Raw genomic sequence first — 14,693 nt, 5'->3', positions numbered from 1 at the left:
TGCTAATTGCTAAGTGTAAATAATCGATTCACATCTACTCATTCAAGACCTCTCATGATCTTAAAGACCTCTATCATATCCCCCCTCAGCCATCTCTTCTCCAAGTTGAACAGCCCTAACCTCTTCAGCCTTTCCTCATAGGGGAGCTTTTGGTTGCCCTTCTCCATCGCAACTATACCTTTTTTGAGATGCAGCGACCAGAATTTTACACAGCACGCCTCACCATGGAGCGATATAGAGGCATTATGACATTTTCCAATTTATTAACCATTCCCTTCCTAATAATTCCTAACATTCTGTTTGCTTTTTTGGCTGCTGCAGCACACTGAGCCGACGATTTTAAAGTATTATCCACTATGATGCCTAGATCTTTTTCCTGGGTGGTAGCTCCTAATATGGAACCTAACATCATGTAACTACAGCAAGGGTTATTTTTCCCCTATATGCACACCTTGCACTTGTCCACATTAAATTTCATCTGCATTTGGATGCCCAGTGTCCCAGTCTTGTAAGGTCCTCCTGTAATGTATCACAATCCGCTTGTGATTTAACTACTCTGAATAATTTTTATCATCCGCAAATTTGATAACCTCACTCGTCGTATTCCTTTGCAGATCATTTATATATAAATTGAAAAGCACTGGTCCAAGTACAGATCCCTGAGGCACTCCACTGTTTACCCTTTCCCACTGAGAAAATTGTCCATTTAATCCTAGTCTCTGTTTCCTGTCTTTTAACAAGTTTGTAATCCACGAAAGGACATCGCCTCTTATCCCATGACTTTTTAGTTTTCTTAGAAGCCTCTCATGAGGGACTTTGTCAAACGCCTTCTGAAAATCTAAATACACTATATCTACCAGTTCACCTTCATCCACATGTTTAACAACCCCTTCAAAAAAATGAAGCAGATTTGTTAGGCAAGGCTTCCCGTGGGTAAATCCATGTTGACTGTGTTCCATTAAACCATGTCTTTCTATATGCTCTACAATTTTGATCTTTAGAATAGTTTCCACTATTTTTCCCGGCACTGAAGTCAGGCTCACTGGTCTATAGTTACCCGGATCAACCCTGGAGCCCTTTTTAAATATTGGGGCTACATTGGCCACCCTCCAGTCTTCAGGTACAATGGATGATTTTAATGATAGGTTACAAATTTTAACTAATAGATCAGAAATTTCATTTTTTAGTTCCTTCAGTAGCCTAGGATGCATACCATCCGGTCCAGGTGATTTGCTACTCTCTAGTCTGGCCTACTACATCTTCCAGGTTCACAGTGATTTAGTTCAGTTCGTCTGACTCACCAGTTCCGGAGATGGTTTTCAGGGGTGATATCTCCTCAACATCCTCATTAGTAAGCACGGAAGCAAAGAATTCATTTAGTCTTTCTGCAATGGCCTTATCTTCCGTAAGAGCCCCTTTAACGCCTCTGTTATCTAATGGTCCAACCGACTCCCTCACAGGTTTCTTGCTGCGGACATATTTTTAAAAGTTTTTATTATGAGTTTTTGCCTCTATGGCCAACTTCATTTCAAATTCTCTCTTCGAGTAGGACAGGTCCTCTGGGGATGAAGATGGTTCAGGTGGTTCCTCTAATGAGTCTGACGGAATTCCCGCAGAGGAGCCTGGTGAAGTTGGCAGGGAGTCCCTGGGCTCAGAAGCTGACTGGAGGGAGAACTGCGGTAGGGGTCTGCCGCTTCGTCCTGCGGGCTGTGATTCTCGTGTGCGGGGTATAGTTAGCCCTTCTCTTGTGAAGAATCGTCAGACGGGAGGGGGGGTGGGGGGAGGGGCAGGTGGTAGGTGACAATGCTTGTCACTTTCCAGAGACTTGAAGAAATTGCTCACAATTGCAGAGAACTGCGACATTGCCTGTGAAGCTAGTCCCCCGTCCCCCCCTTCCATAGGGACCTGCCGACCCTTTCCATGGTCCATAGGTGCGACCCCTTCATGCCTTTTGTTCCCTGTGGGCTTGACCCTCCTGGATGGAGGAGGGACTGCAGCAAAGAAGATAGAGGAATCTGGGCCGCTATCACGCACTTTTGGAGTGTAATCCCTGTGCAATAGCCTGTGTCTCTGTTAGTGGCTCTTGTAACTGAGGCGAGCATGCTTTCCTCTTGGAGACAGACGACATGTCCGAGTAAACCCTTTGGGACGATCCTGAAGAATTTGATGATTGGTGGTCATCTGAGAGCGGTTCCAAGTCGGAAAACCCCCATCTCTAAGAGTTCCTCTGGCGGGAACACAATCTGACGATCCTGTTTTTTGGGGGAAGCCTGCTTCTGAGGCGGCCTGTGCTTCTGCGCCAACCTTTCTTGTTGAGGGCTCAAAGGCCTGCTGGTATGCGTCATAGATAGACACTTCACAGTGCGTTCTTGTGCAGTCTTCATTTTAGGAACACCTGCGTCGTTTGGAGTGGTGCTTGCGAGCTTCGCTTCAGTGCGTCGTGTGCTTTGCTCCTTGGATCATTGTTGCATTGTGTGAAGTCTTCCTTGATGCATCAACCCCTCCTTGCATCGTGCTGCTTTGCTTTGGCGCATGTCTGTCTGCACAGTACAATGCTGGCAACACCATCTCTGTCCTGGGTTTTTGCAGCACATCCCCCGAAGCCTGTGGTCTTTGAGGCATGGCAGAGCTCAGGCGCTGTGGCGGTTTGTACCGCCTGGCTCTGCCTCTTTTTGCTTCCAGATGGCCCCAGGGAGGAGGGCCCTCCTGGCCTACTCAGCTCTTTGCATCTTTGGCCCCAGGAACAAGTGCGAGGACAGTCATTCTGATGCTGGGACATACAAACCTGCCTCTTCCTCATGCAGTCTGGCTATCTTAAAGGCCCACTGTTTCTGGGCCCTGGGAGACATCCTCCTGCAGTACCTGCAGGTGGACTAGTCTTGTTCCAGGCCAGACAGAGATAGCAAAATTATGTCCATCTGTGATGGACATAACCTTCCCGCATTGACAATACTTGAAACTGGGAAGTTTCAGAGCATGGTAGCACTTACGTTTTGTTTTGGTTTGGTTTTTTTAATTCACAGAGGAGAATGAAGAGGGAGAAAAGGCTCCGCGTGCAGCTAACAGCATGGAAGAAAAAAGTCTTAGAGTCGGTATCTCATGGAAAGAGCCGCGCAGGCGCACTGAGGCAAAGTTCTGTGATTTTTGAGAGAAGCTCTGCCCAGGGCTACCCAGAGTCCAAGACAGCATGGCTAATTCAGCCTGCTTATCGATGGGAAAAAAATATTTAGAATCTAGATGTCAAGACAGTTTTTAGGAACTAAGAAAAAATAATCCTCCTATAACTTTTTTACATTTAAGGGTTTTTTTGGTTTGTTCAATTGTATGTGTTTACTTCATTCACCCAGTGGCTCTTCTTCACAGCAGAGTAGCCACAGTACCAAATACCAAATTTTAGGTGGCAAGATTTTTCCTACTCACAAGCAAATGTATAGGGCAGAGGTGTACAAATGCAATCTTCAATGCTCAAAAAACAGTCTTGTTTTCAGTTTATTCCTTCTGAATATGCATGAGATACAGTTTAATATAGTTACCTCATGCACATTCATTAAGGATATCCTGAAAACCAGACTGGTTTGTAAACCTTTAAAAAGGAATATCCTGATCATCGGTTAGGAAAGTATCACTGCTCCTTTAAAAGTGCCACCTTGCATGAAAAATTTTACCAACAGGAGCAACTTATCAAAAAAACTTTTGTAAAAGGTGTTTGTTCTACCTATCTAAAATGTTGACAAGTAGCAAAATCACTTCCATGGAAAGTAATGGAAATTGTGCAACTGTAGAAGTAGTTGGGCTCAAACTTGTGCCAACCTCAAGCAGAAAATATATCTGGTTCTGAGGGATGCTGGACAAAAACAGCACTTGCATGTGTATTTGGATGAATCTGTGTTTGTGCGCATGACAGCTTAAAGCACCTACAGCAGCTTTGCCTGCTTCTCCAAATATCTTTAGTCAATGACTTTTTTGTGAATCTCTCAAATATACTTACATAGCTGTTGCTATTCAAATTTTTTCAGATATTTTAAAAGGCAAAAATGAATGTGGGTTAATCTCCATATGCATACCATGAAAGACTAAACAGAGATCTGGCAGTTTTAACTGAGTTTACTGTCATAACAAGCTGCTCTAGTTGCCCTGAAATTTCAACAAGACAACAGAATACTGAGAAAAGAAGGATTAAAAAGTAACAAATGTATGGGCTGTCCCCATACATCAGGCTGCAGCATTGGGTACTGCAGTGCACAAGAAGACTCATTCAAGTTACTTCTTTAATGGGGCCATATGAGATCAGGCATAGGGTGGAGGTAACACTCAGTACTGGAAAGAAATCATGACTGATGCATGTAACATAGTACCAACTACTGACTGAAAGTGCAGTATCAAGGATAAGTATCAAAGAAGACTCTCCTCAAGTCGCATGCTGTCTAGGTCAGAGGCTCCGAAATAGTTTCACAGGGAAATCACAGGTGTGTGGTGAAATCTCTGCAGTGCAGACTGGACAGAAGACAAGAATAGTCACAGCTACAGGTGCTAACAACAAAGTCCTAATCTCTCTATTCTCCCATCCTATGTGCTATCCCTTCCAGCAGATTGGGGGGGTCAGTGAGAAGCACATCATACTTATTTTCTGCTACCTCCTCCTCTGCTGGTTTTCTTCTATAATCAGGACCACGTGGGGCTAGTGGGTTTTGCAAGATTAGAGTTCCCTACAATTCCAATTTCAGAAGGAAGCCAGTAGGAAAGGAGGCAGCAGAAAATAAGAATCACTGATCACCTAATTTCTCTTGCCTACTGATTGTGACACAGAGGTGGGAAAGGAAAGTGGTGCCACAAAGTTGATGGCAGGGTGGGGAAGAAAAGGGAACATCATAATGTCAATAAGGTGGGAAAGAAGGAAAGGAAGAAATGTCAGAGAGCTGGCTGCAGTGGGGGAAGGGGGCAAAGTGATGATGCCATGGGTTTGGTGAAGACAAGAAGGAATGAAAGGTGATGCTGACAGGGAGGGGGGTGTTGAGGATCAAGGGCATGTGATGACGTGCCACAACAAACTGAACTTAGTGTCCGGTATGGTATGACAAAAAAAAAGGCTGGGAACCACTGGTCTAGGTAGTAAAAAAAAAAAAAGTAAGGAAGCAAGCTTTTCTTTATTTTAGAAGCAGAACAATAAGATTAATGGTCCCAGGATATTTTACAACTGCAAATAAACAATTAAGAGTATGCAATATGGATATCACATTTCTTATACTGCCTTGGGCTCTAGGACTGCATTACAGCATACAAGCTTTTTCATGGCATAATTGGTTAGAACAATTTTGAGTAACAGACCAGACCCTTCAAATATTACCAGTATACTGATAACATTTTTATGATTTGAACTTAGGAATAAGAAGCTATTCTACAATTCGTAATGCTTTCCATACATCAATTAGATTTAAAATGAACTACAATAGAGAATAAACTGTTTGGATGCATGGTTCTATCAACAATGGTCATCTATAAATATCTGTATTCAAAAAATCAACTAACAAAGACAGCTACTTTCACAGTTCCAGCATCCACCCTTCATATACAAAAAAGTGCATTATACATAGCCAAGCCACACAAACACTGTTTATGCTCTGACCCATGACATGGAATGAACACTTAAAATCCTTTATCAAATTCTTCAAACAAAAATGCAACAACCCCAAAATCATATTCCTTGTAGCAACACAATCCAGGGCTGAAAAACTGAGAAAAATCATGATAGACCTACAATCACTGCTTCTGGACAATGAGTCACTGAAATATTTCCCGTTCCACTGGTATTGGCTTTCTGGCAACCAACTAAGCAAAAATTACTAAGCAAAAATTAGTAAAAAGCAAGCTTCTCAAAGAAACTCAAAGAATGGCAAAAATCCCTGCAATGCCAGCACATATCACAAGACCCCAGTCACCCACATATGAATGATGCTCAACATAAGGGGCTCCTACTCATTTTCCTCCTCTGTAAACAATTCAATGCAGAAAATGCAAAGAAGAATGCTACATTAGTGAAACAAGTCAATGTTAAACACAAAAATCAACTCGCAGATCAATCATTACAGTTCTAGAAATTGAAGGAGACACCTCCATGGGCATTTTTTTTTTAATCAGACCACTACATCAATAAACTTATAATCAGGATAATTAAAGGAAATTTGAAAATGTGCAGGAACATAACATTTTTTAAATAAAAACAAGAGACTTTCAAACTAACAAGAATGAACTCAAAAGTCCTAAGTTTCTTAACTCATAAGCCATAAAATTCTACGGCCTATAATCACACCAAAAGCCTTTCGCCCTTCTCACCATCATTGGAATACTTTTTATGATTCACTTATATTTTCTAGTAAATGTCATCCTTTGCTCGTTCTATTCTGACCTGAGAAAGAGTGCTAGCTCCTAAAAGCTAGTCGAAAAACACATGAAGTTAGTCAATAAATTCTAAGAATTGACTGGTGCCCATATTTTTTTTTTTTTAATATTTTTGCACCTCTGATTTCATCAATGGCCCAAAAAGCTTATGTGAGCACTTCTACCTCTGTATACTATAACTCTCTCTTCTGATGTTCAAATTTCATATCACTAAGGGGTTAATATTTAAAAGGAGTCCCATGTGTAAAATTAGCATATACATGCTATTTTATAAACATCAAATATAGGTGTATTTTTCACTTTGTACACATATCTGCACATGTAAAAAAAAAGGGGAGGTCTAGGGACATTCCCGGGTGAGGCTAAGAGATATACATGTAAGTTGCTATAGGACTTACACAGGAACATGTGATAACCTACTCACACAATTTTACATCTGCTAATTATCGGGACGATACAGAAAAACTCACGGGAGAGCGGGCAATCGCCCGCTCTCCTGGGCGCGTGATTCAGAAAAACAAAAAATGCAAAAGAGGGCCCTCGGTAAAAGGAGGCGCTAGGGACACTAGCGCATCCCTAGCACCTTTTTTGACAGAAGCGGTGGCTGTCAGCGGGTTTGACAGCCAACGCTCAATTTTACCAGCATCGGTTCTCGAACCCACTGACAGCCACGGGTTCGGAAAACGGACGCCGGCATAATTGAGCACCCGTCTTCCAACCCGCAGACCACGGGCAGATTTTTAATTTTTTTTGGGGGGGGGGGAGGGGCCTCCGACTTAATATCGCTATGATATTAAGTCAGAGGGTGTACAGAAAAGCAGTTTTTTCTGTTTTGTACTCTTCCCAGGTGCCGGCCGAAATTAACGCCTGCCTTTGGCAGGCGTTAATTTCTGAGAGTAAAATGTGCGGCTTGGCTGTACATTTTACTTTCTGAATGGAGGCCTTCACTCTTCCTGTATCAGACCACTACAGATGCTCCTGAATCCTGCCGCAAGGATACTTACCAACTCTAACCAAGGAGACCATATCACACCTATTTTAAAAAATCTTCACTGGCTTCCCATTAATTTCAGAATCCTACACAAAGCTCTTACCATTATACACAAGACTATCCACAAGCATTCCACTCTTCGCCTCCACATCTCATCCAGACCGATCAGAACAGTGTACAAAGACACCCTTCACGTGCTGCCTACCAAGTCCTCCTTCCACACATCCACCAGGAAACGTGCTTTCTCCATAGCTGGCCCCACTCAATGGAATGCTCTACCCCCGAATCTACACCAAAAACAGTGCCCGCTGACTTTCAAGAAAAAAATTAAGACTTGGCTTTTTATTCAAGAGTTTACATGAAAACTGTTTTTTTGCTCTATACCCCAGATAGACTTATAAAACCTCTTCCCTATCTAGCTCCCTGTGTTTTTTCTAGCTCTATCCACTCTGTCAACCGGTCCTTCCCCCCCCCCCCCCCCCCCCCCCTTTCCGCCTACCTTACACCCCTAGCCTTTCCCCGGCCTCCCAGTCACTTACCCTGAATTCTTTAATGTTTCTATCTCGAGAATCTAATCTGGGCGCACGACTTTTGTTTATAATATTGGGTTTATGATTTCTGGTTCTATCTTACCCAATCCCCTGAGGCTCCTCTGGTGCCTCTGCCAGCTTTGTTACCCCTCTACTTCCAAGTTATCACCCGTTGTTCATTGTAATTTCTCATTTTCATAAGTTTTAATGTAAACCGATATGATATGACTGCCATGAATTTGGGTATAAAAAAAGTATTAAATAAATAATAAATCCCATCAACATGCATTTGCATGTTGCGAGCGCTATTAGTTTGGGGGGGGGGGGGGGGGGGTTGGCCACGCGTTTTCCATGCGCTATTTCCCCTTACTGTATAAAGGGTAAAAATAGCACGTGGAAAATGCACGGCCAAACAGGAGCTAACAGTGCACTCAGCCTGAGCCCAATTTACTGCATCGGCCCGTATCTCGCGCAACTGACAGACTCATCTGTTGTCTAGTACTGGTTGAGTGGGAGGTCTGAGTGAACTGGGGGGGATTTCAAGCTGAAGAACGAGGAGGATCTCAATGATCTGGAGAAGGACTGAGCAAACTGGTGATTTCAACTAGGCTTGCATGTTTAAAATATACCAAGTATATCAGGGTTTTACGCCAAGTTCTATTTTTTTCATGAGCATATGCTTCTAAAATAGATAGGAATCGTTTGTACATTCAATGGATTTCAGGTGCTCGCATGTAAGCACATAAGCCCACATATATCGGAGTAGACATGAGTATTTTATAATCATCATGTACCTGATATGTGCAGGTTATAAAATAGTGTAGTTCCATATATGTGCTTTGATGAGGCATGGGCAGTTGTTTAAATGTTATCCTCCCTATGCATTTGTATTATGTCTTCTAAACAAAAATCCATTCAACTGAATCACCAAAATAGTGCATTACATTAAAAATGAAGTATGCAAAAGAGCCACATGCTAGTTTCACTACTGCACTTAACACGTTTTGTACTTCAGTTCCTAGGAAAACAATGGTATATTACTCCCTATATCATTTTCAGCTCATTACACCACCCTGCTCACTAATGATGCAACATTAATTGCAGAAAATAAGATACTAACTTCAAAAACATTATAACCAGGACTTTAAAGCATTAAAGCATCCTAAGTTCATGCTAAGCAACAACTGACTTGATCCTAACCTAATTATCCTTTTAAATGCCTGCATACAGCTGCAAATCACTCCACTCTTGTCCAGTTAAGCTTCCTAGCTGAAATCCATATCTAAATAGACTAGGATAAATGACAGAAAACTGAAAATAAATTTACTTCACAAGAAAAACAGTTCTGCTGCAATGATACCCATAAACAATTTCCAGAACAGAACTCAGTCTCCCAAGAACATAGCATTCTCAATTCCAGTCTTTAAGCAAGTCCAGTTTGTGGATGCCCACATGATCTTAATGTCAGGCCGATACAGTCAGGCCGATACAGTACACTCCAGCGGAGCGCACTGTTAACCCGCGACTGGACGCGCGTTTTCAACGCACAAGCTTTACCCCTTATTCAGTAAGGGGGGGGTATCATGGCGATATTAAGTCGGAGGTCCCGAAAGTTAAAAAAAAGTAAAAGAAAAAAGAAAAAAAATTTGAAATAGGCCCGCGGCTCGCAGGTTGAAAACCGGACGCTCAATTTTGCCGGCATCCATTTCCAAACCCGTGGCTGTCAGCGGGCTCGAGAACCAACGCCGGCAAAATTGAGCATCGGCTGTCAAACCCGCTGACAGCCGCCGCTCCTGTCCGAAAAGAGGCGCTAGGGACGCGCTAGTGTCCCTAGCGCCTCTTTTTACCGCCGACCCTCATTTAAATAAATTTACCATATTTTTCGCTCCATAAGACGCACCTAGGATTCAGAGAGGGAAAATTTAAAAAAAAAAAAAAAAAAAATTTGTGCTAAACCAGCTCTGTTCCTGGGCGTCTGAGCGTCTTATGGAGCAAATTAGGAGAGTGCACAGCTTTTTTTTCTTCTCCCCATTTTGTTTTCGGGTCTGGGGAGGGCCATTTCGGTCCACTCCCCAGATCAGAAAACTTTTTTCTCTGGGAACCCCTCCCCCCAAAAAAAAAAAAAACCCCATCCCAACCCTTTAAATTAATTAATAACCCCCCACCCTCCTGACCCCCCCAAGACCTGCCAAAAGTCCCTGGTGGTCCAGCGGGGGTCCGGGAGCGATCTCCTGGGCTTGGGCCGTCGGCTGCCAGTAAACAAAATGGCGCCGACGGCCCTTTGCCCTCACTATGTCACTGAGGCCGACCAATGGCAGCGGTCGGCCCCAGTGACATAGTAAGTGCAAAGGGCTGTCAGCGCTAATTTGATTACTGGCAGCCGACGGCCCTTTGCCCTTACTATGTCACAGGGACTACCGCTGCCATTGGTCGGTCCCAGGGACATAGTAAGGGCAAAGGGCCGTCGGCGCCATTTTGATTACTGGCAGCCGACGGCCCTTTGCCCTTACTATGTCACAGGGACTACCGCTGCCATTGGTCGGTCCCAGGGACATAGTAAGGGCAAAGGGCCATCAGCGCCATTTTGATTACTGGCAGCCGACAGCCCAAGCCCAGGAGATCGCTCCCGGACCGTTCCTGGACCCCTGCTGGACCACCAGGGACTTTTGGCAGGTCTTGGGGGAGTCAGGAGGGTGGGGGAGTTTGTTAGATTTTTAGGTTTTTTTTATATTCGCTCCATAAGACGCACACACATTTCCCCCCCACTTTTGGGGGAAAAACGTGCGTCTTATGGAGCGAAAAATACGGTAATTACTGTATCACGCGCACAGGAGAGTGTCCTGTGCGCGTGCTGGGAGAGCGGGCGCTCGCCCGCTCTCCCACAAGTTTTACTGTATCGGCCCGTGTGTGTTTTGGGGATGTAATTTTTCTCAGACATCATAATTAGTATGAGTGTGGCAGAACTTTTATGATTTAGAGTTGTAAGCTATGCCAGCAACTGGAGAGCCTAAGTGCAAGATTTTATGCACCTCTTTTTAGTCATTGCATCTCATGGACCAGTTGTGGCTCAGTGGAAGCGCTATGCACTCTCATGCACAGAATCTGGGTTTGATGGCCAAGCCTCCACTCTGCAGACTGATGGGAGCTGAAGATGCTGCAGAAGCAGTATTTTTTTTTTTATAAACTCCTTCCCAGAGGCTGTGGCTGTATATAGGATCCATGACTACAGGGCTCCAGAGTGAGCCAAGGTGCATGATCTCTGGTTACGGATAGCTGGTACAACAGCTAGTCCTGGGGGAATTCTGCGCTACTGCGGAACACAGAATTTGCGCAGAATTCCCAAATTCTGCACCGAAAATGGCAGAGGAGACCCCAGCATGCCGCGAATGGAATGCGTGAAGATGAAGGCCCTGGCGCGTCATTTGTGGTGAAGATGAAGGCCCCTGTGTGCCACAGGACATGCTCTGCTTATGGCAAAGATGACGGCCCCTGTGTGAAGCAGGACGCACGCCGTTCACAGCGAAGATGACGGCCCCAGCGCGCCATTCACGGTGAAGATGAAGGCCCCAGCGCGCAACAGGACATGCTCTGCTCACGGCAAAGTTGAAGGCCCTCGTGTGACGTGGGACACATTCCGTTCACGGCGAAGATGAAGGTCCCAGCGCGCCACAGGACATGCTCCGCTCACGGCAACGATGAAGGACCCCGTGTGCTGCGGAGTGTAGGCCGTTTGCAGCGAAGGTGAAGGACCTCTCGTGCCCCAGGATGCGCTCCGCTCGTGGCGAAGATGAAGGCCCCAGTGAGTGAATGTGTGTGAGAGAGGAGGGTGAGAAAGCAGGGGAAGGGGGTGTGAGAGAGAGCAGGAGGGTGAGAGAGGAGTGGGGTGTGAGAGAGTATGGGAGGTGAGAGAGCAGGGGGGATGCTTGAGTGTGGGTGCCAAAGAGAGGGAGCCTATATGAGGAGACTGTGAAGGAGTGTGTATGCGTGCGAGATTCAGAGCTCGTGTGTATGTGAAGGTGCTAGCCTGTGTAAAGGGATTGTGTATGTGCAAGACAGAGCCTGTGTGAAGGGGTGCATGAGAGAGAGAGACATAGGTAGCCTGTGTGAGGATGTATGTGTGAGAGAGAAAGGGAGCTTGTGTGGGTGTGTATGCAAGAGAGAGAAGGACCCTGTATGAGGGGATGTGTGTGCGCGAGGGAGTGAGGGAGCCTGTATGAGGGTGTGTGTAGGTGTACTAGAGAGAGGGAGCCTGTGTGAGGGGCAGTACTGAGAACAGGGTCAAACTCTGGGAGTGGCGATAGAGTGGAAGGGGTTGAGCCTAGAGGTGGAGGAGTTGGGGCCTGAGAGAGCAAAGTGGCCAGGGGAGTAGGGAGAGTGGAAGGGACACACTTACAGTCAATTTCTAGGGAAATTCTGCATCTCTAAGTAATAACTTTTTTCTGTATTAATTTAAAATGTAATTACTTCAAGACTGTCATGCAAATTGTGTTATTTTGACCAATATAAAGTTTGCAGAATTTTAAGTTTTTGTGCACAGACTTCCCCCAGGAGTAAACAGCTAAATGAACCAGGTGGCAGATATAAGGACAGGGGGAAAATCCAAGTAGCGACAAGTGAAAGCTCATTATGCCATAGACCAAAGGCTGGTACTCATTGAGCATAAGGTCTAAAGGAAGAAATAAGTGCCAAATCAAAAAATGTTTAGTCTAATTTTTCTTCTTAACTACATTCCTCAAGTTGCTTACAGTTCAGAAGTCCATCTTTTAGTACACTTTTAAATATTCAAGAGCTCCAGGTTCAAAGAGCTGCTCCCTAGGAGCATATAGTCTCCACCATCAGCCTTCACTGGGACCAGTTTCAGTGGTTTCTAGGTGTTTTTAAAATTTTAAGGATCCTCTATTACACTGGTATTCTGATTTTCTGGTTCCATTTCCAGGGCAATCAAACACAATGAATGGCTGCCTGTGAAAAGTGCCCAGGACAAGTTCAAACCAGGTCAACTAGTTTCGGTTTTGGAAAAGAATGGGTAGTACAAAATTTACTTTTGGAGTATGGCTACAACTGCTCCCTGCACAAAGTTAATGAGATTTTGACATTTTCAAGGTAAATTAAAAAAAATCTACTTTATTCCCTTAGATAGAGATATAAAGGAGCGTCAAACTGTCATCTAGTTTGACAAAGTAACAGATCAGGTGGTATTTTATAGGTAATTTTGTTACAAAAGACATTCTTATGCACTTCTTGAACTTAATAAAAATGCCTTATTAAAATTGTACAACTATCAGACTCAAGAGTTCTTCAATCACAACTTCTCAACGACGGTCTTCCCCCCAGCCCTGGCGGTAGGTTACAAGAGTCTGCTTCAGTGCAGACAGGAACAAAGCCGCTGATCGGCAGAGGGGGGGGGGGGGGGGGAGTCAGGTGGAATTTCACTTCTGAGCTGTCCCCAACCCCCAGCTTTGAAAGTGAAAACGTGAGAGATCGCGGGGTTGAGGGTCTCCTCTTATTAAGAAGTCTATCCTAGTGAAGTTCCCATCCAAAATCATTTCAGCCAAATAACGCCGGTCCCTTTAAACTTTTAATAAACAGCAATGCCAAAACGTGAACGGGGTTGCAAGACTCCCGTCGGTATCTCATGACACTGGATATCCCCTGGATCGTCTTGCGGGAAAAACTGAATTCTAGTAAAATTCCCCGTGGCTGAGGAAAAATCGAAGTCCCTGGCCCCCTCAAAATCTCATGTCCTCACATTATCAGATCCCCCAACATTTGTACATACAGCCTGTGGGGGGGGGGGGGTGGGGAGAGGAGAATCAATTCCAAACTCCCCCACAGAAACATCACTCAAATCACTTTACCGCAGTCCGGGGGGCGGGAAAAGAGCTGTCCGAGTAAAGTCAGAGAGCTAACTAGCCAGTCCTTTCCACAGAAAATCCAGCAGGCGAGCTGCCAGCACACTTACAAGTATTACCGGCGACGCTCCCCCCACCCCCCAAATACCCACACACACACAAAGGAGCGACAAACAAGCCCGGGGGGGGGGGGGGACGGGGGCACAAAATTAAGTACAGCAACTTACCACCCAGGTCAGAGCCCCGCCGATGCCGCCACCACCACCACCACCGACGCCAACGTTGCCAGTTTTAGCCATTTTCCTGCCCACAGAAAGGGGCTCGTATATAAATTATTTTAAAAAAAAAAAAAAAGGATAAAAACCAAGCACCGTGGAAGGAGAAAATAAAATAAAACTAAAAATGTATTTCTCTCTAACATATACACACACACACAGCTGAAATGGAAGAGAGGGCCGCGTTCTCCTCAGTCTCTCTCTCTCTCTCACACACACAGACACGAACTTCTCCGTCAAATTCCTTCGCAACAAAGGCCGGAGCCTGGCGGCCGCAGGGCCTCACGCTCCTCCTCCTCCTCCTCCTCCTCCCAGGCGCGCACAGCCCGAACCCTGGGCCGCCGGCAGCCGCCTTCTCCGACCCCCCTCGCGCCTACCGCCGGCCGCTCTTAAAACTCGAGCCGCGGCGGCCCAGGCCCAAACACCCCGGGCCGGGGGAGGGCAGAGGGGACTGAGGGGGGATTAAAAAATAAATATAATAAAGTCAATATTATTCAGATACAGAGAGAGAGAGGTCTATGTGTACGCCACTAAAGGCTAAAAAGAAGGGGGCAGGTGCATTAAAATAAAAACTTAAAAAAAAAAAAAAAAAGCCAGCCGGAGCGCGGCGCTTTAAAATGGAAGCCGCCACCGCCACCGTTGCCACCCC

General features: G+C 45.1%; 1 protein-coding gene across 1 annotated transcript in view; it reads right to left on the bottom strand.

Moving 5' to 3' along the window:
* The window catches only part of TOP2B (DNA topoisomerase II beta), a 777,593-nt gene extending 762,966 nt beyond the window's left edge, over nucleotides 1-14,627 (bottom strand). Inside the window, 1 exon segment of the mRNA XM_029589448.1 lies at nucleotides 13,997-14,627. Within this exon segment, the coding sequence (XP_029445308.1) occupies nucleotides 13,997-14,068 (72 nt within the window). The 5' untranslated portion in view covers nucleotides 14,069-14,627.
* Between the last annotated feature and the right edge of the window lie 66 nt (nucleotides 14,628-14,693).

Source organism: Rhinatrema bivittatum, chromosome 2 (genome assembly GCF_901001135.1).
Source record: "Rhinatrema bivittatum chromosome 2, aRhiBiv1.1, whole genome shotgun sequence".
Classification (NCBI taxonomy): domain Eukaryota; kingdom Metazoa; phylum Chordata; class Amphibia; order Gymnophiona; family Rhinatrematidae; genus Rhinatrema; species Rhinatrema bivittatum.
Note: the sequence above shows the minus strand (reverse complement) of the source record. Positions and strands in the feature narration are given on the sequence as shown.